We start from the raw sequence: 25602 nt of genomic DNA, 5'->3' as shown, positions 1-25602 counted from the left end.
GATGAACCTGGTTCACAAATAATGCTGACGTGCTCTTCCGTAACTCTGTCCCGGTGGCCATGTCCTGCGGCATCTCGTACATTTTTCATCGTTTTATCCTTCCGACCGTCAAAGTACAATCCAGGAAAGCATGTCATACTGCTGTCTGAGTCTAGTTTTGTCAGTTCTTGACGAGTTCTGCTTCTTTTTCGGCGAATTTTACTACGATCAATGACTTTGGAGGTGTCATTTGGAGACACAATTCCCATGTCTTGTAGCACAGATGAGGCAATAATGGCTGCTGCTCGATCTGAGACGCCCGTTCTATCGCAAGCTTTAGCCAAAGATGGTAATCGTACAGTCATCGCCATTTTTGTCGTTTACTCTCTGGTGTTGGTAGATCATGTTTACAGTGTGACTTAGATAGAGTGTCATCTTCATCGCTGGTATCTGTGTCGTCGTCCTTGTCTTCCACATTGTAGCTTCTAGAATTGCATTGCTGCTTCGATTGTTCTTGCTGAATGCTGTCACTGTGTCTTCTTGATTCACTTTCTTTCCTGGATATTTTCTTCTGTAGCCTCTTTGTATCCATCAAATCGATGCCTCCTATAATCATCTTCCTGGCTCCTCTCTGGTCCACTAGAAAGTCTCTTTCACTGAGTGGTACTTTGTCTGCTCTTTTGCACTTACAGCTCATTAGGAAATCTACACATTTGCATTTGCTAATGTCAAATAATTTATCTGAGTCTTCTCTGAACTGTTCAAGTTGTTGCTTGTACTTGTCATTGCCCTTCCGAGCCTTGTATGGTTTCAAGATTTTCTTGTATTTTTCATTGTATGATCTCAGTGTTTCAATTACTCGTCCGTGTGTCACTGTCGGAAGAGACGCTTTTTCCCAAACAAGTTCAACATCGACGCAAACTTTGTTTGATACTTCGGCGAATGGTGGATATTTGTTATTCTTCGTTGTCAACTGTTGTCTTGTATTGATGTAGGCCTTCATAACATCGGCGTAGGTTGGAAGAACATTAGTGGGTATGTCGTGTGGTGCGCCAAAAATCACACATGCCACCTTCTCCCTCGTAATAGTTGCCATTCTGAAAGGAAAAAAATATATAAATTGTAAACAATATAAGACTCCTGTAAGTGATACATCAATGGTTCAAGAAAAGATAACACTGGGGCATTATATCACCCTATGGAATGTTTACAGACCTAGCAGAGCTCTCTATGGGGGGCATTATCCCATCAATTCAATTAACCACTTAAGGTGAAGAATACCAACTTGTAAACAGACATAATTATAATTGACATTAATTTACATTCCACACATGTTGTAATCTTAAAGTAAATCTCAATCATGCAATAAAACAGCCTAAAGCAAACTAAGATGTTAATTTTGAAAAACTTGCATGAAAGATTTTGTGTAATTTTGTGTAAAAATACAGTATATTTAGGTATTACATGAATGCATAATCGTAAAAATCACCTTATAGGAGCCTGGAGCAGCACACAACCTCTCAGCTCAATAGCTCAAGCCAAACTGACAGGGTGAAACATGTAATCTGCTGTGCTACCACAGACGTCAGACAGTCACTGAACATGTAAAATCTTGAAATATGCCATATATTAAAATCGCTGGTGGTCAATCAAGCAATGCTTCAATTGTTTTATAATTTCACATGATTGATTATAAAGCCCATTGGCACCTTTTCCACACTCAAGTAAATTAAAAATTCAAAAATAATTTTTTCACTCCACCCTAGTAGGGAAGCCTCCGCCGCCGCTACAGCCACGGGTAGAAGCCGGCGAGCAGCGACGGAGGCACGGGCCCTCCGAGTATGCGCTCAGGAGCAGCCCGTAGCTGAGCCGAGCGAGCAACTCATCAGTCTATAGGTGGCCCAGAGGCCTTGAGAGTTGCTCGCTCGACGAGTGCTGGCCACTTTTTCGTTTTCGTTTCAAGGATTTACCCCCTAAGAAGGGGGAACGGGCCTTTGTCTGTGCGACGGCCCGTCGCAGGGGGGAACCCGCCGCTGGCGTGCGGCGGGTGTGGGGAAGCCTCCGCCGCCGCCACAGCCACGAGTAAGAGCCGGCGAGCAGCGACGGAGGCACGGGCTCTCTGGGCAGGCGCCCAGCAGACACGTGCGAGCAGCCGACTGGTCGACTTGACCACGGAGGGGTGGCCCTAAGCGAGGATGACCCCACGGGTCAACCTCGCCTCCGTAGAAAGGCCACCCGGCCGCTCGCCCGAGGAGTGCTGGCGTTCCACTCTGGCCACTTTTTTTTTTCTTTTTTAGGGATTTACCCCCTAAAAAGGGGGAACGGGCCTTTGTCCATTGACGGCCCGTCGCAGGGGGGAGCCCGTCGCTGGCGTGCGGCGGGTGTGGGGGAAGCCTCCGCCGCCGCCACAGCCACGGGTAGAAGCCGGCGAGCAGCGACGGAGGCACGGGCCCTCCGAGCAGGCGCTCTGGAGCAGCCCGTAGCTGACCCGAGCGAGCAACGCAGCAGTCTATAGGTGGCCAAGAGGCCTGGAGAGTTGCTCGCTCGAGGAGTTGTTGTTGTGGGATTTACCCCCTAAAAAGGGGGAACGGGCCTTTGTCGATTGACGGCCCGTCGCAGGGGGGAACCCGCCGCTGGCGTGCGGCGGGTGTGGGGAAGCCTCCGCCGCCGCCACAGCCACGGGTAGAAGCCGGCGAGCAGCGACGGAGGCACGGGCCCTCCGAGCAGGCGCTCAGGAGCAGCCCGTAGCTGACCCGAGCGAGCAACTCAGCAGTCTATAGGTGGCCAAGAGGCCTGGAGAGTTGCTCGCTCGAGGAGTTGTTGTTCTGTGGGATTTACCCCCTAAAAAAATGGGAACGGGCCTTTGTCGATTGACGGCCCGTCGCAGGGGGGAACCCGCCGCTGCCGTGCGGCGGGTGTGGGGGAAGCCTCCGCCGCCGCCACAGCCACGGGTAGAAGCCGGCGAGCAGCGACGGAGGCACGGGCCCTCCGAGCAGGCGCTCAGGAGCAGCCCGTAGCTGAGCCGATCGAGCAACTCAGCAGTCTATAGGTGGCCCAGAGGCCGGGAGAGTTGCTCGCTCGAGGAGTTCGTTTTCGTTTCAAGGATTTACCCCCTAAAAAGGGGGAACGGGCCTTTGTCCGTGGACGGCCCGTCGCAGAGGGGAACCCGCCGCTGGCGTGCGGCGGGTGTGGGGACCCCTCCGCCGCCGCCACAGCCACGGGTAGAAGCCGGCGAGCAGCGACGGAGGAACGGGCCCTCCGAGCAGGCGCTCAGGAGCAGCCCGTTGGGGTGGGCGAGCAATGCAAGCTCGTTGCGGGACGCCCCCGCCGCCGCCACAGCCACGGGTAACAGCCGGCGAGCAGCGACGGAGGCACGGGCTCTCTGGGCAGGCGCCCAGTAGACACCCGTAGCGGTGCACGGGCGAGCAGCCGACCGGTCGACTTGACTGCCGCGGTGGGGCCCTAAGCGAGGATAACCAGGCGGGTCAACCACGCCGCCGCAGAAGGACCCCCCAGCTGCTCGCCCGATGAGTGCTGGCGTTCCACTGGCTCGAGGAGTTTCGTTTCGTTTCTAGGATTTACCCCCTAAAAAGGGGGAACGGGCCTTTGTCCGTGGACGGCCCGTCGCAGATGGGAACCCGCCGCTGGCGTGCGGCGGGTGTGGGGATCCCTCCGCCGCCGCCACAGCCACGGGTAGAAGCCGGCGAGCAGCGACGGAGGAACGGGCCCTCCGAGCAGGCGCTCAGGAGCAGCCCGCTCGTGTGGGCGAGCAATGCAAGCTCGTTGCGGGACCCCTCCGCCGCCGCCACAGCCACGGGTAACAGCCGGCGAGCAGCGACGGAGGCACGGGCTCTCTGGGCAGGCGCCCAGTAGACGCCCGTAGCGGTGCACGGGCGAGCAGCCGACCGGTCGACTTGACTGCCGCGGTGGGGCCCTAAGCGAGGATAACCAGGCGGGTCAACCACACCGCCGCAGAAGGACCCCCCAGCTGCTCGCCCGAGGAGTGCTGGCGTTCCACTGCTCGAGGAGTTTTTTTTCTTCTTTGTGGGATTTACCCCCTAAAAAGGGGGAACGGGCCTTTGTCAATTGACGGCCCGTCGCCCGCCATAGAGGGGGGCAGGGCCTTGGCCAAATGGTGGCCCTGTAAGGGGGAGCGAGCAATGCAAGCTCGTTGCTGGCGTGCGGCGGGTGTGGGGAAGCCTCCGCCGCCGCCACAGCCACCGGTAGAAGCCGGCGAGCAGCGACGGGGGCACGGGCCCTCCGAGCAGGCGCTCAGGAGCAGCCCGTAGCTGAGCCGAGCGAGCAACTCAGCAGTCTATAGGTGGCCCAGAGGCCTGGAGAGTTGCTCGCTCAACGAGTTGTTGTTGTTGTTGAAGGTTTACCCCCTAAAAAGGGGGAACGGGCCTTTGTCACAGTGGACGGCCCGTCGCAGAGGGGAACCCGCCGCGGGCTTGCGGCGGGTGGGGGAACCCGTCCGTCGCCGCCTCAGCCACGGGTATAAGCCGGGGGGCAGCGACGGAGGAACGGGCCCTCCGAGCTCTGGCTCAGGAGCAGCCCGCTCGTATGGGCGAGCAATGCAAGCTCGATGCGGGACGCCTCCGCCGCCGCCACAGCCACGGGTAACAGCCGGCGAGCAGCGACGGAGACCTGCTCAGTGGACCGCCAGCACTCCTCGGGCGAGCAGCCGGGGGGTCCTTCTGCTGCGGCGTGGTTGACCCGCTTGGTCATCCTCGCTTAGGGCCCCACCGCGGCAGTCAAGTCGATCGGTCGGCTGCTCGCCCGTGCACCGCTACGGGTGTCTGCTGGGCGCCTGCCCAGAGAGCCCGTGCCTCCGTCGCTGCTCGCCGGCTGTTACCCGTGGCTGTGGCGGCGGCGGAGGCTCCCGCTACGAGCTTGCATTGCTCGCCCACACGAGCGGGCTGCTCCTTGAGCCAGAGCTCGGAGGGCCCGTTCCTCCGTCGCTGCCCCCCGGTTTATACCCGTGGCTGAGGCGGCGACGGAAGGGCTCCCCCACCCGCCGCACGCCCGCGGCGGGTTCCCCTCTGCGGCGGGCCGTCCACTGTGACAAAGGCCCGTTCCCCCTTTTTTAGGGGGTAAATCTGAAAAGGAAAGGAAAGGAAAGGGGGACCTGCTGCTTTCGCCCTGACAAGACGTCTGCCCCGCTTGCTCCAGTACAAGTCACGCCTCGCCGCTCGGTAGTGTCGCCCGCCCATCACCGTGCGCTGTCCACCCCGCGCACGCCGGCCGGCCGCTCGCCTGGTGATAAGCTGCCCCGCGCTGCACACCACACTGTGCACCCTCCACCTCGCGCCAGCCTCCATCACACTACTGCTCCTGCCTTGTACACTCCGTGTACGTGTACGTGTACCCACGCACTTCCTGTGCTCTACCTGTTTTGGTTAAGACCAGTGCTACAACTGCCAATTAGAGACCCCCACTCTTTTCCGACGCCGAACCCTGAAGGAGTGCCAGCGTAGGGCACGTCCACGACGGGGGCCCTCAGAGGGCTGGTTATAGGAAATTGTGGGGTGGCCGTTAGGGACTCTGATAGGTGACAAAGACCCGTAAGGGGCAACGACGGGCCCAGTCTGAAGACTATTTAGCCACCCGTTCGTTGTAGGTCACTGGCATCCAGCCCTCACCCCTCACCCTTAGCTAGCTGTGTTCCCGTTGGGGGCGGTCTTGTTTCTTAGGGTTGTTAGGTTTACTGCTTGTGTTTTTTCATCATGGGCAAGCAGAAAGCCCGGCGTAAATACGCCCCCCCGCCTGCTGGTACTGTTGCTACCCGCTCATCTCCCTCCCCTCCGCCCGCTCGTGGTGGTGTTTCCCGTTCCCGCTCTCCTCCCTCTTCTCCGCCCGCTCGCGGTGCAGCCTCCCGTTCCCTCCTACCTCTCCTCCGCCCGCTCGTGGTGCTGCTTCCGCCCCTCTCTCCTACCGCTTCTCAGCACTCCTCTGCTGTCTCTGGCTCTGACCCCGGCCCCGCTGTTCCTACCCCTGCTGCCACTGCGTCTGTCCTCGGCGCCGGCCCTCCCCTCACTGACTCTGACTCCTGCCCTGGCAGCCCCGCTGACTCTGACTCTCGCCCTGACGGCCCCGCTGCCTCTGACTCCGACTCTACCGGCCCTCCCCCTGCTGACTCTAACTCTAGCCCCGGCTGCTCCGCTGCTCCTCCCTCCGCCTCCGGCCGTGACGTCCAGCATAAGCGTGCCCGCTGCTCCTCCTCCTCGTCCGCTGCCTCCTCAACTGAGGACTTGCCTCCTGATGAGCCCGACTCCTCTGCTTCTCGGGCGTGTAAGTCGCGGAGAGTTCATGATCGAATGGAGGACTCTGAGTCGGGGTCGAGCTTGACATCTTCATCTGAGTCGGAGATTGTCGTCGATGTCCTCGACGGGGAGACTGCTCCTTCACCCACCGCGCCCCCCATCAACGACCCTGCGGGTGATGACGGTTGGCAAACGGTGGGCCCCAAGCGACAGCGTCGCTCCTTACCGGCTGATTCTGCCTTGTCCGCCGGCGCTTCTACCTCGCTGCCCCCTCGGCACCCCTCTCGCCCCCAGTCACCTCTGCCCCCGCCACCTCGGACTATGAACGCCCCTGCCGCTGCTCAACCCGCTTCGCTGCCGAAGCTGCTCATTCCGGCGACTGTCGGCTTCGAAACAACCCTCGACCTTGCCGAGGCACTGGAGCAACAGCTGGGCGAACGCCTCTCGCTCAAGTTCCTGGAGTCGGGGTGTGTGTTGATCACACCTGCAGACAGTGCCCAGCACGACACCCTGCTCGCGGTGAGGGAGGTATCCGGCGTACCTGTGCAGCTGAGGGTGGCCCCCGGGGCGAACACCAAGGGCGTGCTGCTGGCATACCCTGTTGCCATGCCCCTCAAGCCACTGTTGCGCCATCCACGCGTGTTGGAGGCAGTGCGCTGCACTACCCGAGACGGGCCGACGCGCCAGGTATTCGTCACTGTCGCGGGGCCGCTGCCGGGCTCGTTGGACCTGGGGAGCTGGGGAACCTTCTACACGCGCCCCTACAGCAAGGAGCCCCTCAGGTGCTACAATTGCCAGCAGTTCGGCCACCACCGGGCCAGGTGCAGCCGTCCCCCGGTCTGCGGCATATGCTCTGCCAGTCACGACACGGAGCGGTGCCTGTCAAAATACAAGACTGGCCAGACCATCACCAGCAGATGCCCGAATTGCCAGGGCGAACACCATGCCTGGAATCGGGCCTGCGCCAACAGGCGAGAGCTGGTCGACAAACAGCGCACTGTCCAACAGCGCTGGGTCGTCACTCATCGCCCTGCTCCTCTCGGCACCTTCCGCTGGGGAGCCCAACAGCCCCCCGCGTCCACGGCTGCTCCAACGCCCCGCCTCCCCCAGACTGCCCACCAGCCATCTCTTATACCCCCTTCACCAGCTCCGTACGAGGAGAGCTTCCCTCCCCTTACCCCACACCATCTGCCACCGCCTCCTCCGGCCCAGCCCACCGCTCCCCAAGCGCCCGACGCCAGCCGCCAGCCCCGCCTCCCCACTACAGCAGCTCCCACTGCCGCCCCTCCCGGCTGTCTCCTCATCACAAGGGAGATGATGGTGGGCCTCTTGGAGGGCTTCGGGGGGATTATCGCAACGGCACTCAAGTCGGACGTCGAGCCGAGAGTGTTCTCGGACGCAGCGCAGCAGGTGGTGGGAAATCTCTTCCCGGAAACTCCGGCCCAGCAAGCTGCCGTACCTCCTGTGCAGGCTCCTTCCCCCGACGGGCCATCTTCAACCCCACCTACGCCAACCCCTCGTGCTCTGAAGACTCCCCTTCCACCTCCTCCTGCCCCCGTGCACGCGAGCAGCTCCACACTCCTCCCAACCCCTCCGGCCGTTGCAACCAGCCACCACTATCCGTTGGTGGCACTGCCCCCTGCTCCCACCTCCCTGAACGAGGGCGGGCTACCGCCCCGGCCGGTGATGGCCCGGTACAGGCACTCCAGGAAGCTGTCCGTATAAATGCCCACCGCCTCACGGTTCTCCAATGGAACATCTGTGGCATCCGCGGTAGGTCCAACCTCCTGCGTGCCGCGATGGCAAGAGACTCTGTGGATGTGGTTCTCCTGCAGGAGACGCTTCTTCCAGAACAGCGCGTGCCCTTCTTCCGGGGTTACCAGTCTTTTTACCTCCCTGCCGTGGCCGGTCAGACACGCGGGTGTGGTATCTTGGTCAAGGATTCAATTCCTTGTTCTCGAGTGCGTCACCCCGTGGCTTGCGGCGACGGCGTGGAGGTATTGGCTGTCACCATCGCGCTTGCCCGGTTGCGCCTGACTTTTTATTGCGTCTACTGTGGGCCGGCGGCGGAGGAGCCTGACTTCGGTGAGCTGTTCACGCTTGCCAGCGAGGAGCCCACCTTCATCGGGGGAGACTTTAATGCTCACCACGAACGCTGGGGAGATGCCAGGCGCAACCGGGCAGGGCGTCTCCTATCTGCCACCCTCGACGAGACCCCTCGAGTGTCTCTCCTTAACACTGGTGAGCCGACACACCTAGCGGGGGGGGTATTAGACCTCTCCTTTGTGTCGAGGCCCTTAGGTGTCGACGCAACGTGGTCGCTCCACCACCACCTCGTGAGCGACCACATTGCCTCCGTCGTCACTCTCCCAGTCCTGCCGCCTGTTCTCCCTCCCCGTCCTCCTGGCTGGAACTTCCGCAGGGCTGACTGGGATAAATTCCGCCACTGTATCACCACCCACCTGGCTGAAACTCCCCGCCCTGCCGAGGTTGACGCTGCCGAGGCCCGCCTTGTCGCCGCCTTCCACTCCGCGGCAGCCTCTGCCATACCCGTCTCCCGTCGCCCCACTTTCCACCACAGGGACAGGTGGTACTATGACGAGGAGATCCGGGAGGTAAACCACCGCGTCAACATGGCGAGAAGACTCAACCGCCGCCATAACACCGAGGAGACTCGACGCCTCCTGCGGGCCGCGGTCCGTATAGCCAGGACAACGACCGACCGGGTGAAGGAGGAGCGTTGGCTCGCCTGGTGCGCCTCCCTCGACTCCACCACTCCTGTCTCCCTCCTCTGGCGAAAGATTCGCTCCATTCGCCGAGGGGCCGTTACCAGGCCGGCGCTTCACCCCCGGCCTCAGGAAGAGGCTGAACGCCTCGCCGAGCTCTTCGCCTCCCGTTCTGCCTCCGCTCGTCTCCCCCCTGCGGTCCAACTGAGGCAACGCCGGGTAAACCCTGGAAGGTGGCTGGCGTACCAGCGGGCTTGCCTCCTGCCACATCCAGCGGACGCTGTCCTTCTCATCCATGAGCTCCGGCGTGCTATTCCGGGCCGCAACACCTCGCCAGGGGAGGACAAGATCAGCTATTCTATGCTGCGCAATGCTGGTCCTGCCATGGAAGCGGAGATACTCCACCTCTTCAACGCCTCCTACGCCTCTCGCACTGTCCCCACTGCATGGAAGTCCGCTGCCATTGTCCCCATCCCGAAGGCAGGGGATGCCACGCAATACCGCCCCATCTCCCTCATTAGCTGCCTGGGCAAGACGATGGAGCGGGTGCTCTTCGCTCGTCTTGAGTGGGCGCTAGGTCCCCTTCATCGCCATCTCTTCGCTTTTCGCCGGGGCAAAGGCACGCGTGACTGTATATCGACTCTCCTGTCGGGGGTTGTTGGCGGCAAGGCAGTGGTGGTCTTTCTCGATATCGAGAAGGCCTTCGAGATGGCCTCCACTCCTGCCATTCTCTCCATATTGGCTGCAAAGGGCGTGCACGGTCTCCTGCTCAGCTGGGTCGGGCAGTACCTGCAGGGTCGGACGGCGACTGTCCGCTTTCAAGGCACCTCCTCAACTTCGAAGGCCTTTGAAAATGGGACGCCGCAAGGAGGCATTCTCAGCCCTCTCCTCTTCAACCTCTTGGTGGAGCAGCTCGTACGCCTCCAGGGGAACGGGCAGGCCCGGGTCCTGAGCTACGCGGATGACATCGCCATCGTCGCCTCAGGGCCCAACCACGTGGCTCGGGCCCGCGCCATGCTCCGCCGCCTCCTTGTCTCCTGCAATGATCTTGGCCTCGTGCCCAACCCGGCCAAGTCGAAGGCCATGGCCTTTGGTTATGCCCTTCCCCCTGACCCCCTCTACATCGACGCCATCCCCGTGCCTTGGGTCCCTCAGTTCAAGTACCTGGGCATTCTCCTCGACTCCCGCCTTTCCTTTAAGCCGTGCATAGCTTCCGTCCGAGCGAAGATGGTATCCCGCATTAACATCATGCGGGCCATGGCAAGTCCCTCCTGTGGGGCCGGGGACCGTGTTCTGCGCTCCTTTTATGTTAGCGCAGTCCGGTCCTGCCTTGACTACGCTGCTCCATGCCTCTTCACGCTGCCTCCCTCCTCCTTGAACCCGCTCGAGACTGCACAGAACTACGCACTCCGTACCCTGCTCGGCACCCCCCGCTGGACTAAATGCGTGTGTATGCGGGCAGAGGCATTCATCTGCTGCGTCGCCGAGCGTGTCAAGCAGCTCGGTGTGGGCCACATCGTCACCCTGCTACGCGATGCGGAGGCGGCTCCCCTTGCTGAGCGAGTGAGACGGTCTCTCCACCATGACCCCCTCCTCTTCCGGCGGCAGACATGGCAATCCGGCGTCGCCCGGGTTATCAGCGAGAACGATCTGGCGCACATGTTGACAGCGCCCCTTGACCTCCCAGTGCCAGCCTATGTTCCCCCTCCACCCTGGCGACCCCGCTCCTTTCTTCTATCTCTCCGGCCCCTTCCTGTTAAGAAAGCACTCCTTTCCACCGAGGAGCTTCGGCGCGAGGCCCTGGGGCGTGTTGCTGGTGCGCCTCCTCCCCGTACAGCCGTGTACTTCACCGACGGCTCCATTCACCACCTGACGCGGGCTGTTGGGGCTGCATTTGTGAGTGGGGGAGAGACTGCTCTTTACCGCCTTCCCGATGGAAGCTCCTCCACGCAGGCGGAACTGGCGGCCATCTCGATGGCCCTTCTCCACGCTGAAGAATCGGCAGCGGGGCCTGTCATCGTCTACTCGGACTCGATGACTGCCCTCCAGGCCATCGACCGAGACAGCCTTGCTGACAATATCCGCCTCATCACCTCCATCTGGCGAACTCTGGGGGCCTTAGAGGCTGCTGGCCGACGCGCAACACTTGTCTGGTTGCCAAGCCACTCGGGTGTTGAGGGCAACGAGGCAGCTGATGCAGCGGCGAAAGATGCTACACTCCTCCCTGCAGTTAACATCCACCTGCCCCCCAGTCTCAGCCACCTCCGAACCACCTTGCTTTCACATGCTGGGCGAAGCATCGCTGCTGCACTGGAGCACTGTGTAGCTAAGGGCTCCCCTTCAGGCTGCTGGTACGCGGCCGCTACGGACATGGGACGCTGGCGAGTAGGTATCACCCACCCTCGCCCCATCAGTATCCAGCTGCACCGCCTGCGTCTCGGCTACAAATGCCTCTCAGAACTCGATCCTGAAGACATCAGGTGGAGGGAATGCGAGCACTGTGACGAAGAGCAAGATTGCCCGCTACTACATTACATACTAGAATGCCCGCTCACGAGAGACCTGACCCCAAACCCTGAGGGACACTCTGCCCCTGAACTTCTCTTCCACCTCGGAGAGGCGGCCCTGGAACAGCTCGTCCGACGATACCCGCCCCCTCGCTAATTTTTTTTTTCATGCAGTCCACCTAACGGGCCGTCAATAGACTAGGGCCCGTTTCCCCTGGGGCTACCCAGGGTTAATCTTAAATGGAATGGAATGGCGTGGTTCAGTGGACCGCCAGCACTCCTCGGGCGAGCGGCCGGGGGGTCCTTCTGCTGCGGCGTGGTTGACCCGCTTGGTCATCCTCGCTTAGGGCCCCACCGCGGCAGTCAAGTCGATCGGTCGGCTGCTCGCCCGTGCACCGCTACGGGTGTCTGCTGGGCGCCTGCCCAGAGAGCCCGTGCCTCCGTCGCTGCTCGCCGGCTGTTACCCGTGGCTGTGGCGGCGGCGGAGGCTCCCGCAACGAGCTTGCATTGCTCGCCCACACGAGCGGGCTGCTCCTGAGCCAGAGCTCGGAGGGCCCGTTCCTCCGTCGCTGCCCCCCGGTTTATACCCGTGGCTGAGGCGGCGACGGAAGGGCTCCCCCACCCGCCGCACGCCCGCGGCGGGTTCCCCTCTACGACGGGCCGTCCACTGTGACAAAGGCCCGTTCCCCCTTTTTAGGGGGTAAAAAAAAAAAATAAAAAAAGGCCGGGGGCAGTGGAACGCCAGCACTCCTCGGGCGGGCAGCTGGGGGGTCCTTCTGCTGCGGCGTGGTTGACCCGCCTGGTCATCCTCGCTTCGGGCCCCACCGCGGCAGTCAAGTCGACCGGTCGGCTGCTCGCCCGTGCACCGCTACGGGTGTCTGCTGGGCGCCTGCCCAGAGAGCCCGTGCCTCCGTCGCTGCTCGCCGGCTGTTACCCGTGGCTGTGGCGGCGGCGGAGGCGTCCCGCAACGAGCCTGCATTGCTCGCCCACACGAGAGGGCTGCTCCTGAGCCAGAGCTCGGAGGGCCCGTTCCTCCGTCGCTGCCCCCCGGCATATACCCGTGGCTGAGGCGGCGACGGAAGGGCTCCCCCACCCGCCGCACGCCCGCGGCGGGTTCCCCTCTGCGACGGGCCGTCCACAGTGACAAAGGCCCGTTCCCCCTTTTTAGGGGGTAAATCTGAAAAGGAAGGAAGGCAGGCCGGGGGGGCAGTGGACCGCCAGCACTCCTCGGGCGAGCGGCCGGGGGGTCCTTCTGCTGCGGCGTGGTTGACCCGCTTGGTCATCCTCGCTTAGGGCCCCACCGTGGCAGTCAAGTCGATCGGTCGGCTGCTCGCCCGTGCACCGCTACGGGTGTCTGCTGGGCGCCTGCCCAGAGAGCCCGTGCCTCCGTCGCTGCTCGCCGGCTGTTACCCGTGGCTGTGGCGGCGGCGGAGGCGTCCCGCAACGAGCTTGCATTGCTCGCCCTCACGAGCGGGCTGCTCCTGAGCCAGAGCTCGGAGGGCCCGTTCCTCCGTCGCTGCCCCCCGGTTTATACCCGTGGCTGAGGCGGCGACGGAAGGGCTCCCCCACCCGCCGCACGCCCGCGGCGGGTCCCCCTCTGCGACGGGCCGTCCACAGTGACAAAGTCCCGTTCCCCCTTTTTTAGGGGGTAAACCTAAAACGAACGAACGAGGCCGGGGGGTCCTTCTGCTGCGGCGTGGTTGACCCGCTTGGTCATCCTCGCTTAGGGCCCCACCGCGGCAGTCAAGTCGATCGGTCGGCTGCTCGCCCGTGCACCGCTACGGGTGTCTGCTGGGCGCCTGCCCAGAGAGCCCGTGCCTCCGTCGCTGCTCGCCGGCTGTTACCTGTGGCTGTGGCGGCGGCGGAGGCGTCCCGCAACGAGCTTGCATTGCTCGCCCACACGAGCGGGCTGCTCCTGAGCCAGAGCTCGGAGGGCCCTTTCCTCCGTCGCTGCCCCCCGGTTTATACCCGTGGCTGAGGCGGCGACGGAAGGGCTCCCCCACCCGCCGCACGCCCGCGGCGGGTTCCCCTCTGCGACGGGCCGTCCACAGTGACAAAGGCCCGTTCCCCCTTTTTAGGGGGTCAACCTAGAAGAAGAAGAACGGATAGCAGTCAGTGGACCGCCAGCACTCCTCGGGCGAGCGGCCGGGGGGTCCTTCTGCTGCGGCGTGGTTGATCCGCTTGGTCATCCTCGCTTAGGGCCCCACCGCGGCAGTCAAGTCGATCGGTCGGCTGCTCGCCCTTGCACCGCTACGGGTGTCTGCTGGGCGCCTGCCCAGTGAGCCCGTGCCTCCGTCGCTGCTCGCCGGCTGTTACCCGTGGCTGTGGCGGCGGCGGAGGCGTCCCGCAACGAGCTTGCATTGCTCGCCCACACGAGCGGGCTGCTCCTGAGCCAGAGCTCGGTGGGCCCGTTCCTCCGTCGCTGCCTCCCGGTTTATACCCGTGGCTGAGGCGGCGACGGAAGGGCTCCCCCACCCGCCGCACGCCCGCGGCGGGTTCCCCTCTGCGACGGGCCGTCCACAGTGACAAAGGCCCGTTCCCCCTTTTTAGGGGGTAAACCTAGAAGAAAGAAGAAAAGATAGCAGTCAGTGGACCGCCAGCACTCCTCGGGCGAGCGGCCGGGGGGTCCTTCTGCTGCGGCGTGGTTGACCCGCTTGGTCATCCTCGCTTAGGGCCCCACCGCGGCAGTCAAGTCGATCGGTCGGCTGCTCGCCCGTGCACCGCTACGGGTGTCTGCTGGGCGCCTGCCCAGAGAGCCCGTGCCTCCGTCGCTGCTCGCCGGCTGTTACCCGTGGCTGTGGCGGCGGCGGGCGTCCGCAACGAGCTTGCATTGCTCGCCCACACGAGCGGGCTGCTCCTGAGCCAGAGCTCGGAGGGCCCGTTCCTCCGTCGCTGCCCCCCGGTTTATACCCGTGGCTGAGGCGGCGCCGGAAGGGCTCCCCCACCCGCCGCACGCCCGCGGCGGGTTCCCCTCTGCGACGGGCCGTCCACAGTGACAGAGGCCCGTTCCCCCTTTTTAGGGGGTAAACCTAGAAGAAGAAGAAACGGATAGCAGTGAGTGATGACCCTCTCTCCTCACTGCTGCTCTCCCTGACTTGCCCCTGCAGACGGCCCGGTTGAGCTTTCAGCTCCCGCCTCTGCTATGGCGGCAAGAAGGAAGCGGCCCACGGAGTCCGCTCCTGACGACGGGGACGGATGGACCCGCGTGCAGAGCAAGCGGGCCCGAAGGAGGACGCTTCACGAGGACGGCGGGGAGGACCGATCGAGCGGACCCCTGCCGGAGTGGAGGCTGGTGTCTTCGGACTTCAGCACCCACTACCAGGCCATTCGGTGGATGGAGGACGAGCGGAAGCTGCGACTCCGGGTGACGGTCTCCCGCGCGGGGGACTTCCTCATCCGTGCGTGGGACTGGGACCACGCCACCACCCTGGACGAGATTGCTGCTGGACGGACCCGCGGCATCACCTTGGAGAAAAAGGAGGCGGCGGTGAAGGGTGTCCTGCTTCGATACCCTACCCACCTCCCATTGGACACGGTGTTGGCGCACCCCTGCGTTGCAGCTGCTGTGAGGTGCCACTACAACGCCGGCCACGGACGACGCCTGCCCACCCGGAGTGTGCAGCTGACGCTGCGGGGACGTGTCCCCGCCTCGCTGGACCTCGGATGCTGGGGACGATTCACCTGCCGCCGCTACGTGCCGGAGCCTGTGCGCTGTTTCAAGTGCCAGGCCTTCGGCCACAGGCAGCGGCAGTGTACGAGGACAGAGGAGCTGTGCGGCGTGTGCAGCAGGGACCACGCTACGAGGGACTGCGTTCGCCGCCTTCGGGAAGGTGTGGCGCGCCCGGTGGCTGTGTGCCCGAACTGCAGCACCGGGCACCATGCCTGGAACCGCAGGTGCCCCGCTCGGCTCTGCAGAATCCCGGGTGCCAAGCTGCGGAGGACGACGTCTTCGGCGGACCCGGCAGCAGCGCGGCCTATGCAGCCGCCCACGGAGGAGAGGACGACACCCCACGGAGAAGGACGGAAGAGGAGGCGCCGCAGACGGAGGAGGAGGACGGGACCCACGGAGCAGAGCGTCCCGACACCAAAGTCTCCCGCCAGGGAGATGGAGGTGGACCCACCACGTCTGACGAGGACGGAGACGGCAGAGGCGACAGCCGAGGTGATACCCCCAGTAGTGTCCCCGGAGGTACCCGCCAACAAGAAAAGAGGACCAGGGACCAGACACCTGAGACGAGGGACGCGCCGACGACTACGGAGGAGCCAGCACCCCTGAATCCCAGTAGCTGCCAGGCGACCCCGACCCCCGCGATCTACACCTTCAGTGAGGGCGAGCTGGTGGATCTTCTGATCCGCTACGAGCACCTCACTGAGCAAGAAGAGGAGGCCAGGTTCGAGAGGATCCCACGAGACAGCCCTCCCTTAGTGAGGAGGACACTCCGTGAAGGAAGCCGCTCCCTGCCTCCATCTGCACGGCCTGCCCACTGGGTAACCCCCCACGCCACTTCGACCACAAGCAGGAGGTTGAGTGGGCGACATATGAGGAAGAAGACGTCTCGGAGGACGAGGTCGACGTCGGAGGCGTGGACGAAGACCACTTCCTGAATGCAGACAGGGACCTCACCGACGAGGAGCTCGCGAGCTACTACGCCGGTGACCTGTGATTAAAAGACATTTCCCCACGTGTAATTTTTGATAGATTTGTACCAAGTGTAGTATATGTACGGTACATCGGGCAGGCTGCTTGTTTAGAGCCTGCTTTGGTAACTGATTATTTTGTAATTTTCATGTTTATTTTTTTTGTTTATGTCTTATGTAAAGGTTACCAATAAACTATTAAAGCAAAAGCAAGATGCGGCAGTGGACCGCCAGCACTCATCGGGCGAGCAGCCGGGTGGCCCTTCTGCAGAGGTGAGGGTGACCCCTCTGCGGTTATAGTCGACTGCTGGGCTGCTCGCTCGTGCACCGCTACGGGCTGCTCCCTGGGCGCCTGCCCGGAGGGCGTGCCTCCGTCGCTGCTCGCCGGCTGTTACCCGTGGCTGTGGCGGCGGCGGAGGCGTCCCTAGACCCGCAACGAGCTTGCATTGCTCGCCCACCGCTTACAGGGCCGCCATTTGGCCAAGGCCCTGTCCCCCTTTTAAGGGGGTTAATCTTAAATGGAAATGGATGGATGCGGAAGTGGAACGCCAGCACTCCTCGGGCGAGCAGCTGGGGGGTCCTTCTGCCGCGGCGTGGTTGACCCGCCTGGTTATCCTCGCTTAGGGCCCCACCGCGGCAGTCAAGTCGACCGGTCGGCTGCTCGCCCGTGCACCGCTACGGGTGTCTGCTGGGCGCCTGCCCAGAGAGCCCGTGCCTCCGTCGCTGCTCGCCGGCTGTTACCCGTGGCTGTGGCGGCGGCGGAGGCGTCCCGCAACGAGCTTGCATTGCTCGCCCACACGAGCGGGCTGCTCCTGAGCCAGAGCTCGGAGGGCCCGTTCCTCCGTCGCTGCCCCCTGGCTTATACCCATGGCTGTGGCGGCGACGGAAGGGCTCCCCCACCCGCCGCACGCCCGCGGCGGGTTCCCCTCTGCGACGGGCCGTCCACAGTGACAAAGGCCCGTTCCCCCTTTTTAGGGGGTAAATCTGGAAAGGAAGGAAAAAAAAAAGGATGCGGCGCCCTATTCTCTTCCCAGCCGCCTTCGAGAGTAGACGTTTGCTACCGCGCTCCGCTCGGTCAGCTGTCACTCCCGCTGCCTTGGTAGAGACGAGCGAAACCCCTGCGCGCGCATAGTCTGCCTCCCTGGTCAGACTCACGCTGCTCCTCGCTCTCCCCCGAGAGAGCTTCACCGCCGCAGGCTCTCGCCGCCGAGAGAGCTTCACCGCCGCAGGCTCTCGCCGCTCCTGCGCGCGCTTCTCCACTCGCCACCAGCCTCCAACCAATCATCTTGCTCGAGCGGGCCGCCCGGCCCCTCCTCCGGCGCGCGCAGCGCTTTGGCCCGTGGCTTCCTCCCTGTGCCAGCCGCTCCGCCCCGCCCCCTGCCCCGCCGGCTTCTCCCATTGGCTGACGCCTCCTTCCACGTCTCTCTGCCCCGCGCTCTGTGGGGAAGAGCCGCTTTGATTGGAGACTCCAGCAATCTCACCCCGTTGCTGTTGCTGTTTCCTGCCGCTGCTGTTGCTGTTTCCTGCCGCTGCTGTTGCTGTTTCCTTCCGCTGCCGAGGCTCCTGCTGCTGGCGCTTCAACTGCTGCTGCTCCTGCTGCTGCTGTTGCTGTGTCTGCTGCTGCTGTTGCTGTGTCTGCTGCTGCTGTTGCTGTGTCTGCTGCTGCTGTTGCTGTTTCAACACTACTCTGAGCTCTTGCTCAACCAAAGAGAATCATTGTTTTGTTGTTTAATTACCCACTTTGCTTTTCTTCTGACTTTATCCCCATCCACCTCTCTTCCTATGACCTTTTCTGGCCACCGCCCCGGAAGCTGCCCTGTGTGAAGGTGAACCCCGCGGCTATATGCACAAGGGGGGGCTCTTCTAGCTGCCTTAAACACAGGATCAGCAGGGCACCAAGCTGCTAGTTAGTGCTCTGTCGTGCAACCCCACTGTCGAAGTGGGCTCCCTTTCACCGTCAGCAACACGACAGAGGTAGGTAGGAGGCCATTTTCCCTTCCTCCATGAGTCAAGATGGCAAGAGTTAAAATTAAGCATCCCTCCCCCTGCCGAGACACCAAACTGTCGCTTTTGGACATTCTGGGACAGCACGACATCTACGCTGCCAGAATCATCCCCCTTAAAGATGGCTACCTCGTCATAACCAGCCGTGACGAGGAGGTTGACACAGTCTTCAACAATGACTGTGCTGATGCCCTAAAAGAAAATGACTTCACTGCAGTGATGCCCCCTGACCTGAGGGCCAAGAGAACGGTGCTGCTCTTCGGTATTGATGAAGACGCTTACGCCCACTCCCCTGAAGAACTCATCAATGAAATATACCGGGTCAATGAGTACACCATCAACTCAATCGACTCGGTATACAAATTCCCGAACAGCAAGATTCTGAAAATCACCTTCCGCACCACCGCACCAGCGCTGAGAGCCCTAGACCTGGGAGTCAAGTTCTTCAATACCAGAGTCCCTCCTCACCAGGTCCAACAAGAAGAATTCCACGCATTGAAGAACTGTATGCGCTGCTACAAAATCGAGGAGCACGTTGCCAGAGACTGTGACATGCCAAAATAACACAAAGTCTGCTCTGAATGTGCTGCAGAGGGACACACTTGGAGGGACTGACCCTCCAATGTCAAGAAATGCCTCAACTGCGGTGGTGCCAACCGCACTCTAGCCTTCAAGTGCCCTCTCAGGAGAGCAGCTGTTGCTAAAGCCAAGGAAGAGGCAAAAAACAAACCAACAAGCTACAGCCAAGCAGCCTCAGCCCTTTTCCCTCTCCTCAACTCTGCACCTCAACTCATTCCGGCTGCAACAGGGGAGAAAATATACACTGCCGTGCTGATTGCCTTGGCCAAGGATGCAGGAGAACCCGGTTCTTTCGAGGGCACCCTCAACAGGCTGCTCGAGAGAAACAACATCGCTCCGATTGTCGTCGGAGAAGAGCTGAACTCCAGAGCGATCCTCGGCCTCCCGGCTGCTCCCACAACGTCTAACCAAGAAGAAACTACTAACCTGCCTACCCACACCTCAACTCCTACTCCTTCCCCTTCTACCCCCCTTCTTCCTGTTCCCACTTCTCCCACCTCTCTCCCTGAACAAACTCCTACTTCTCCCACCTCTCTCCCAGAACTAACTCTCCCTGAACAAACAAACACTTCTCCCACCTCCAACACTTCCTCTTCTCCTTCTCCTACCCTCAAGAAAGAAAAACCAAAGAACAAAAACACACAGCCCACACACCTCATCAACCCTAACTTGGCCAAGACTGCCATCCTGTCAAGGCGTGACGCCACTCTCCTCCAACCTGACATGCACCGTCAGACTCGCCACTCCAACAAAAATAAATATTCAACGACCTAATCAGGGTAGTGCAACATAACGTACTGAACTGGAGGGACCGACGATACCATCTGACTGAGACATATAAGACCCTTAACGCTGACGTTATACTGATCAACAGTCACGGGGTTCCTGAGGACATTCCACTTAAAATATACGGCTTCACCGTCTACAAACGCAACCACAACAACTCTCCTACAGACGGCACTGCCATAGCCGTCAGACACAACATCACACACAGACTACTTGATGATTTCATTTCAGATACACTCGCTGTTGAAATAGACACTGCTACGGGCAAAATTCTCATTGCTACACTTTAACCCGTAACTACTTACCAATCCCCGACTTCTTTACACTGTTCCGTCGCAACATTCCTGTCTACATGATTACCGACTTAAATGCAAACCACCCTATCTTAGGCTACAGACACACCAACACTAAAGGACGCCAAGTACACCACCTTATCACTAACAGAACGCTTAGACACATTGGCCCACATTTTCCTACTTACTTTGCCCACAACACCGCCACAACACCTGATATCATCCTCACCAACAACAGAACATATCACAACATCCACATCTCCCAGGGACCCCTTACGACGAGTGACCATATTCCCATAATAATGACGCTTGCCACTAAACCCATTCAGATCCCTATCCCTAAACGACCAGACTTTGCTAAAGCTGACTGGACTAAATTCAAAACTGATATTAGAGACAAACTAGAGACCAACGTCACAGACTATCCCTTACTCGAAGACATAGACCATTACCTAGACGACTGGTACCAAACCATCTCTGACTCCATAACCAATAACATCCCCACCACCTCGTACAGGACCCTTTTTACCTCAACCTTTAGCCACCTCTCCCGAACCCTCATAGTTCAATTTGACGCCCTCAGACGTTACGGTGTAACCAATGGTTGGACTTACGACTTATACCGACAATACAAACGACTTCAAGAAAGACTTCATACCTCCTACGAAGTGACAGTGACAATAACTGGAAAAACATCCTGACTGAAACTGCCTCCCATCACAGTGACCCTGCGACATTCTGGAGAAAAATTAAAAATCTGATGGGGACCGGAGACAATTCACCTCAATACCTACTTTCTCCAGACAACGTTAAAGTTTACTCTGACAATGACAAAGAACTGATACACAGACTACACTGGCAAAACGTTTTCACTGACGAGGATGACCCTGACCACGATGACGAAAATGACAATAGAGTCAGAAATTTCCTACAGAACAACCTACCACGGACCGTTCCCTACGACTACGCTGACCCCAATCGACTTGTAACTGAGGACAGCCCACTTTCTTCCCCCATTACTTGCGACGAAACGACTGCATTCATTACTCACCTGAAGAAGACTTGCCCCGGCCATAGCGGAATTAACAAAACGATCTTAAAGCATCTCCCCCCAATAGCAATTCAACGATTAACTGACATTTTTAACACCTCACTAGCCGCTGGCTATTTTCCGGATAAATTTAAAGAAGCAACCATTAAACTAATCCCAAAACAAGGTACAACTCACCACCAACCTAATAATTTTAGACCTATTTCACTCCTTGAAGGTCACGGTAAAATTTTGGAAAGACTACTTAACAAAAGACTACGCACTCATCTTGAATATCATAATTTATATAACTCCTCCCAATTTGGCTTCCGCTGTGGCCGGGGTACGACGCACGCTTTGGCTCTGGCAACAGAGTCAATAGCGCAACTGAAAGCTGACTCAGGACAATGCCATGTCGTCCTGAGGGACATTACCAAAGCTTTTGACAAAGTCTGGCACTCAGGGCTCATGTACAAAATCTTACACCTCGGACTTCCTTCTTCTACTGAGAAGCTCTTGTGCGACTTTTTAGAAGACAGGAAGGCGAGGATAAGTCTTGGAACGGCTCTGGGTGAATTATTTTCACTCCACTGTGGTGTCCCTCAGGGCAGTGTGCTCTCCCCAACTCTTTTCACTATCTACACTCATGACTCCCCCCCTCCAGTCAGGGGCGTTAATATAGCCTACGCTGATGACGTAACCCAGATCACAGGTTACCCAGGTCGCTCAGTAGCCATGGCCCATTTGCCCATGATCCGGGAAATCGAATCCCAGAATCACTATGAGCGACAATGGAAAATAAAAACCAACTCTGCTAAATTTACTATTGTAAGACTTGGTTCAAAACACCAAGAGGAGATCATTGCCGACGACGATGTACATCTCACCAGCAATAAAGGAAAAATTCTAGGCCTCACAATAACCAAACAAGGATACAATGAACACATTCAGAACAGGAGAATAATTGCTTTAAGAACACTACACCAACTGTACAGATTTTCTCACATGTCAACAAAAATAAAGACACAACTAGTAAAAACATTAATCCTACCAATTCTTGACTACCCTCCAGTCCCCACACATACACTTAGCAAAACGCAAATAAGCAAATTACAAATAATTCAAAATAAAGCACTCCGTTTTGCCACAGGACAAAGATACCCTTACACACTCACCACACAAGAAATACACACACAAACAAAAACACTCCCCATCAATCAGAGACTACCTGGAGAGCAGAAGAAATTTGGAAAAGAATAGAACTTCTAGAAATCCCTCTTTACACAACCCTTAAGGAAAATAATACCATTACTAAATATAACCAACACTTCCCCAGTAGTCTAAGTATAATAAACAATTTCCCTGACCCAATTTTTCATTAACTCTATAACTCCCGAAACAAAAAACACGCCCATCACCAAAACTAATTCCCACAGCCTTTCTCCATTACACCTATGTTAACAATTGTTCAATAATTATATTTAACCTCTTAGTTTAGCTAGCTACCTTAGTATAACTCATTGTCAATATTCATGTTTAATTCATTAATCAAGAAAAATACAGTTATGTATAAATAAGACTAATATCAATTATCAAATATTAAATATAAAATGATGTACAACTAGACCAACTTAATGTCACAATGATTAAACTCAAATTGATGTATTTGCAATGTATTATTATTATAAATAAAATTATGTACTATGCCATGCAAGGTGGCCCGCCCACCATTCCTCTCCTACTATTTTCCCTTCTCACTTTTAGTGGAGGGGCCTATGTAATCCCGTAGAATAGGAATGTTAATTTTTGGCTGACTGTTGTTTTAGCTTCAGATGTGTCTTGACTTGTTAAAAAAAGATGTTGCCAACTTCTCTGTCATTTTCTACATCCATTTCCATCAAAATGTTAATTTTGGCAATTTAAGAAAATATTTGGCACACTTCGCTGATTTTACTGATGCCTAACACAGGAAAATGCGTGCCAGATACATATAGCCACCTGTTTCAGTCTATATTATCTCTTTTAGACAATATATAATGGTGCAAATTTTTGTTTTTTTTTGTATTAAGAAAAAGTAAATTTGATAAATTCAGCAAAAAAAGTTTTCATTAATGTAAGAAGATTGATACTTCAAACTAAGACAAAATTATTGTTGCAAACACAGTTTTCATTTTTTACAACTTACGAACGGAATGAAAAATCGTCTTTCCTTGAAACAAGTAATGAAATCCGAGAACTCCAACAAAAAAATTAAACATACTGCTTGATATCGAGACATTTTTCAGGGGTGATACAAAAATAGGCATGATTCTTTGAAAACTGAAATCAAGAAATATGATAAATTCTACAGACAATTAATTCAAATATTTCCAATGCACCCACATTATGATTTCATCAATAAAATAGCTACTAATCAAGTACTTATAGCACATATATATCAAAAGATCACTTATTTCATCCTCCTCCTCCTCATCATCAATGGCAAGCGGTTTTTCCTGTTCAGTGTTGCTACACACGTCCTCATCTGCTCCACAGTTACACATTTCTGAGCAGTTGAGGCCCTGAGATCTGCAAGTGCAATGAGTCCTGCAATTTGTCTTTTTGCATCCACATTTTATCAGATTGCTAACTGCTGCTGGGGCGGGTGGAATCTTCGTTGTTATGGGCACTAGTTTACTTCCTTCAGCTCTCCACCCATAATCAGTTGCACTTGGTAACTTGGGGTTAGGAACATGAGCCTGATGCCACACCATGGCTTGGAACTGGGCACGGCACACAGCTTCATGCAAAGCACCCTTTGTTGGTGGTAGCTTCTGAGCTTCGAGCTGTTTTCTGCTGAACAGTCTCCACCTCAGATCCCTGACTGTTGTTGTTGCTGTCCCAGGTTGATAAAGCTGACATACAAACAACTCCATGGCACTCTCTGTCTCAGCTGAAAGGTTGTTTGAGGCTCCAAGGGCAGCAAATGCAGACAATACTCGTGGAGGACACCTGTTCAGGGCTTGCCAACAAGATAGCTTACCCTTGCCTGAAGAGGACAACAGTGAATTGTAGGCAGCCCACTTTGGAATGTTGTGGTAAATGGTTTCATTAACTGGTGTAGTGTGTCTGGTTACTCCAGTCTGCTCTTGGAGGACATCAGTAGGTTTTAGTAGTCCTTGGTCATGAAGAGAGAGTTCCTCATTGACTGTAAGTGGAGAAGTATCCATTGCCTCATCACACAATGTCTCTTGTATGTGTGAGACATTCTTATCTTCAGTTGCTCGCATCATAGCTCGTGAGAGAAGCCAAACAGTGTCCTTCTTAGTATATGGTGTGATGTAATCCCGAGTTGACCCTGGGTTGAAGTCAGAAAATGTAGTGCCTCTGGCACCTTGAATGTTTGGTGGGTAGCAGGAGATCAAGTGTGGAGTCTGAAGATTCTTTAGAGTTCTATCCCTTGCCTTCACATTATGCAGTCTCAATTTCATTCTGTCATGCTAGAGGTCTTTTGTCAACTCCTGCCGCTGAAAGACTGCAGTGGCCGTGGCATGAAGAGTTCGTTTCCCATCAGGAGTATCCTCATTGAAGTCGCTGTTATCCACTGCAAAGAATATGAAAGCACCCTTTCGCATGGTTGCTGGCAAGTATGCTCCCTGTTCCCTCGTGGCTTCCAGGACAGTGTTGGCCAGCTGCGTTTCCAGCCTCAGGATCCGACTGTAATCAACGCACTGGCCAAACCCATGAAGGAACTCAATAAGCTTTTTGCTTCTGGTCGACTGATGCACTGCAATTCCAACTACAAGCTGATGTGGACACTCTAGATGACGTCGGAATGGAGTATTTTGTTCTTTTGGCTTGTATGTCACTTGGCGTCTGGACTTCCAGCAGTACATGATGTTCTGGCTGATTCCCAAAACATCTCTGTGAAGACCGGCTGATCGAACTGTACCATCCTGGATACCTGTAGCAGGCCCTTCAATCAGCCAACGGATGAAGGAATACAATAGTTTGGGCACATGCTTTTCAACATCTGTGGTGCTCAGTTCTCCCTCAAACTGCCAAGGATGCTTGGCCTGACTACTGATGGTCCCTCTGAGATGCACTCTCAAACAGGTGACGAATCTTTTCCTCAGTGACTGACTGTTCAAGTGCATCTTCTATGGCTGCATCCCGTATAGCTGTGGTGAATACACGATCAGATTCATTTTTACGTTTTGATTTCATAAAATGAACATCACTGATTTGGGATGTTATTTTCTCCTTCAAGCCTTGTGTTGATGGATGGATGTCATATACACCATTGGATTCTAGAGTTTCTGAGTAGGAAGATTTCAGGTCGGTAATATTAAGAACTTTACCTGTCCTTAGTAGTGCACTAACAAGGCTAATGAATTCAGTGTCTGCAGCAACTATACTCATTTTTTTCTCTTGATGAATTTGCCCCGTGTCCTCATCACTTTTTTTTGAAGCACGCTGAACATTTTTAACCCAACATGGAAGGTGATGCTTCACGTCAATGGCTCGAGCATCACTAGTATCAATAGCACTGCTCAATTGAACTTTCCACTTCTGGTTGCTGCTTTCTTCCACAATTTTTTTGTTTTTCTCCTACATTGAATGTTGATACTTCATGTAGCGTTGCCTTTTTATCTTCTTGACAGAAAAAAACATAAGCTTGCATTGAAGGGCTTTGTTGCTGACCGAGTGAAACGGCTTTCGCTCTCAGTAGAGGTACTTGTGCTACCAGAAGGCTGATGCTCTACCCCTTTATGAAAAAGCCCACTTGCGTCTTGTTTACAGACCTTCTCATAACGA

At 57.1% G+C, this 25602-nt stretch overlaps 1 protein-coding gene across 1 annotated transcript; it reads right to left on the bottom strand.

The window, feature by feature from the left end:
- Positions 1 to 340: 340 nt before the first annotated feature.
- Positions 341 to 1075, bottom strand: LOC126994854 (uncharacterized). The gene has a single exon (XM_050854117.1). It carries the CDS (start codon positions 1073 to 1075, stop codon positions 341 to 343), a length of 735 nt encoding a protein of 244 aa, XP_050710074.1.
- Between the last annotated feature and the right edge of the window lie 24527 nt (positions 1076 to 25602).

Source organism: Eriocheir sinensis, unplaced genomic scaffold, assembly GCF_024679095.1.
Source record: "Eriocheir sinensis breed Jianghai 21 unplaced genomic scaffold, ASM2467909v1 Scaffold898, whole genome shotgun sequence".
NCBI lineage: Eukaryota > Metazoa > Arthropoda > Malacostraca > Decapoda > Varunidae > Eriocheir > Eriocheir sinensis.
This window is presented reverse-complemented; position numbering and strand designations above follow the sequence as displayed.

What these genes read in the sequence shown, in the direction of transcription:
- LOC126994854 (XM_050854117.1), bottom strand. Translation starts at nt 1,075, where the DNA reads ATGGCAACTATTACGAGGGAGAAGGTGGCATGTGTGATTTTTGGCGCA.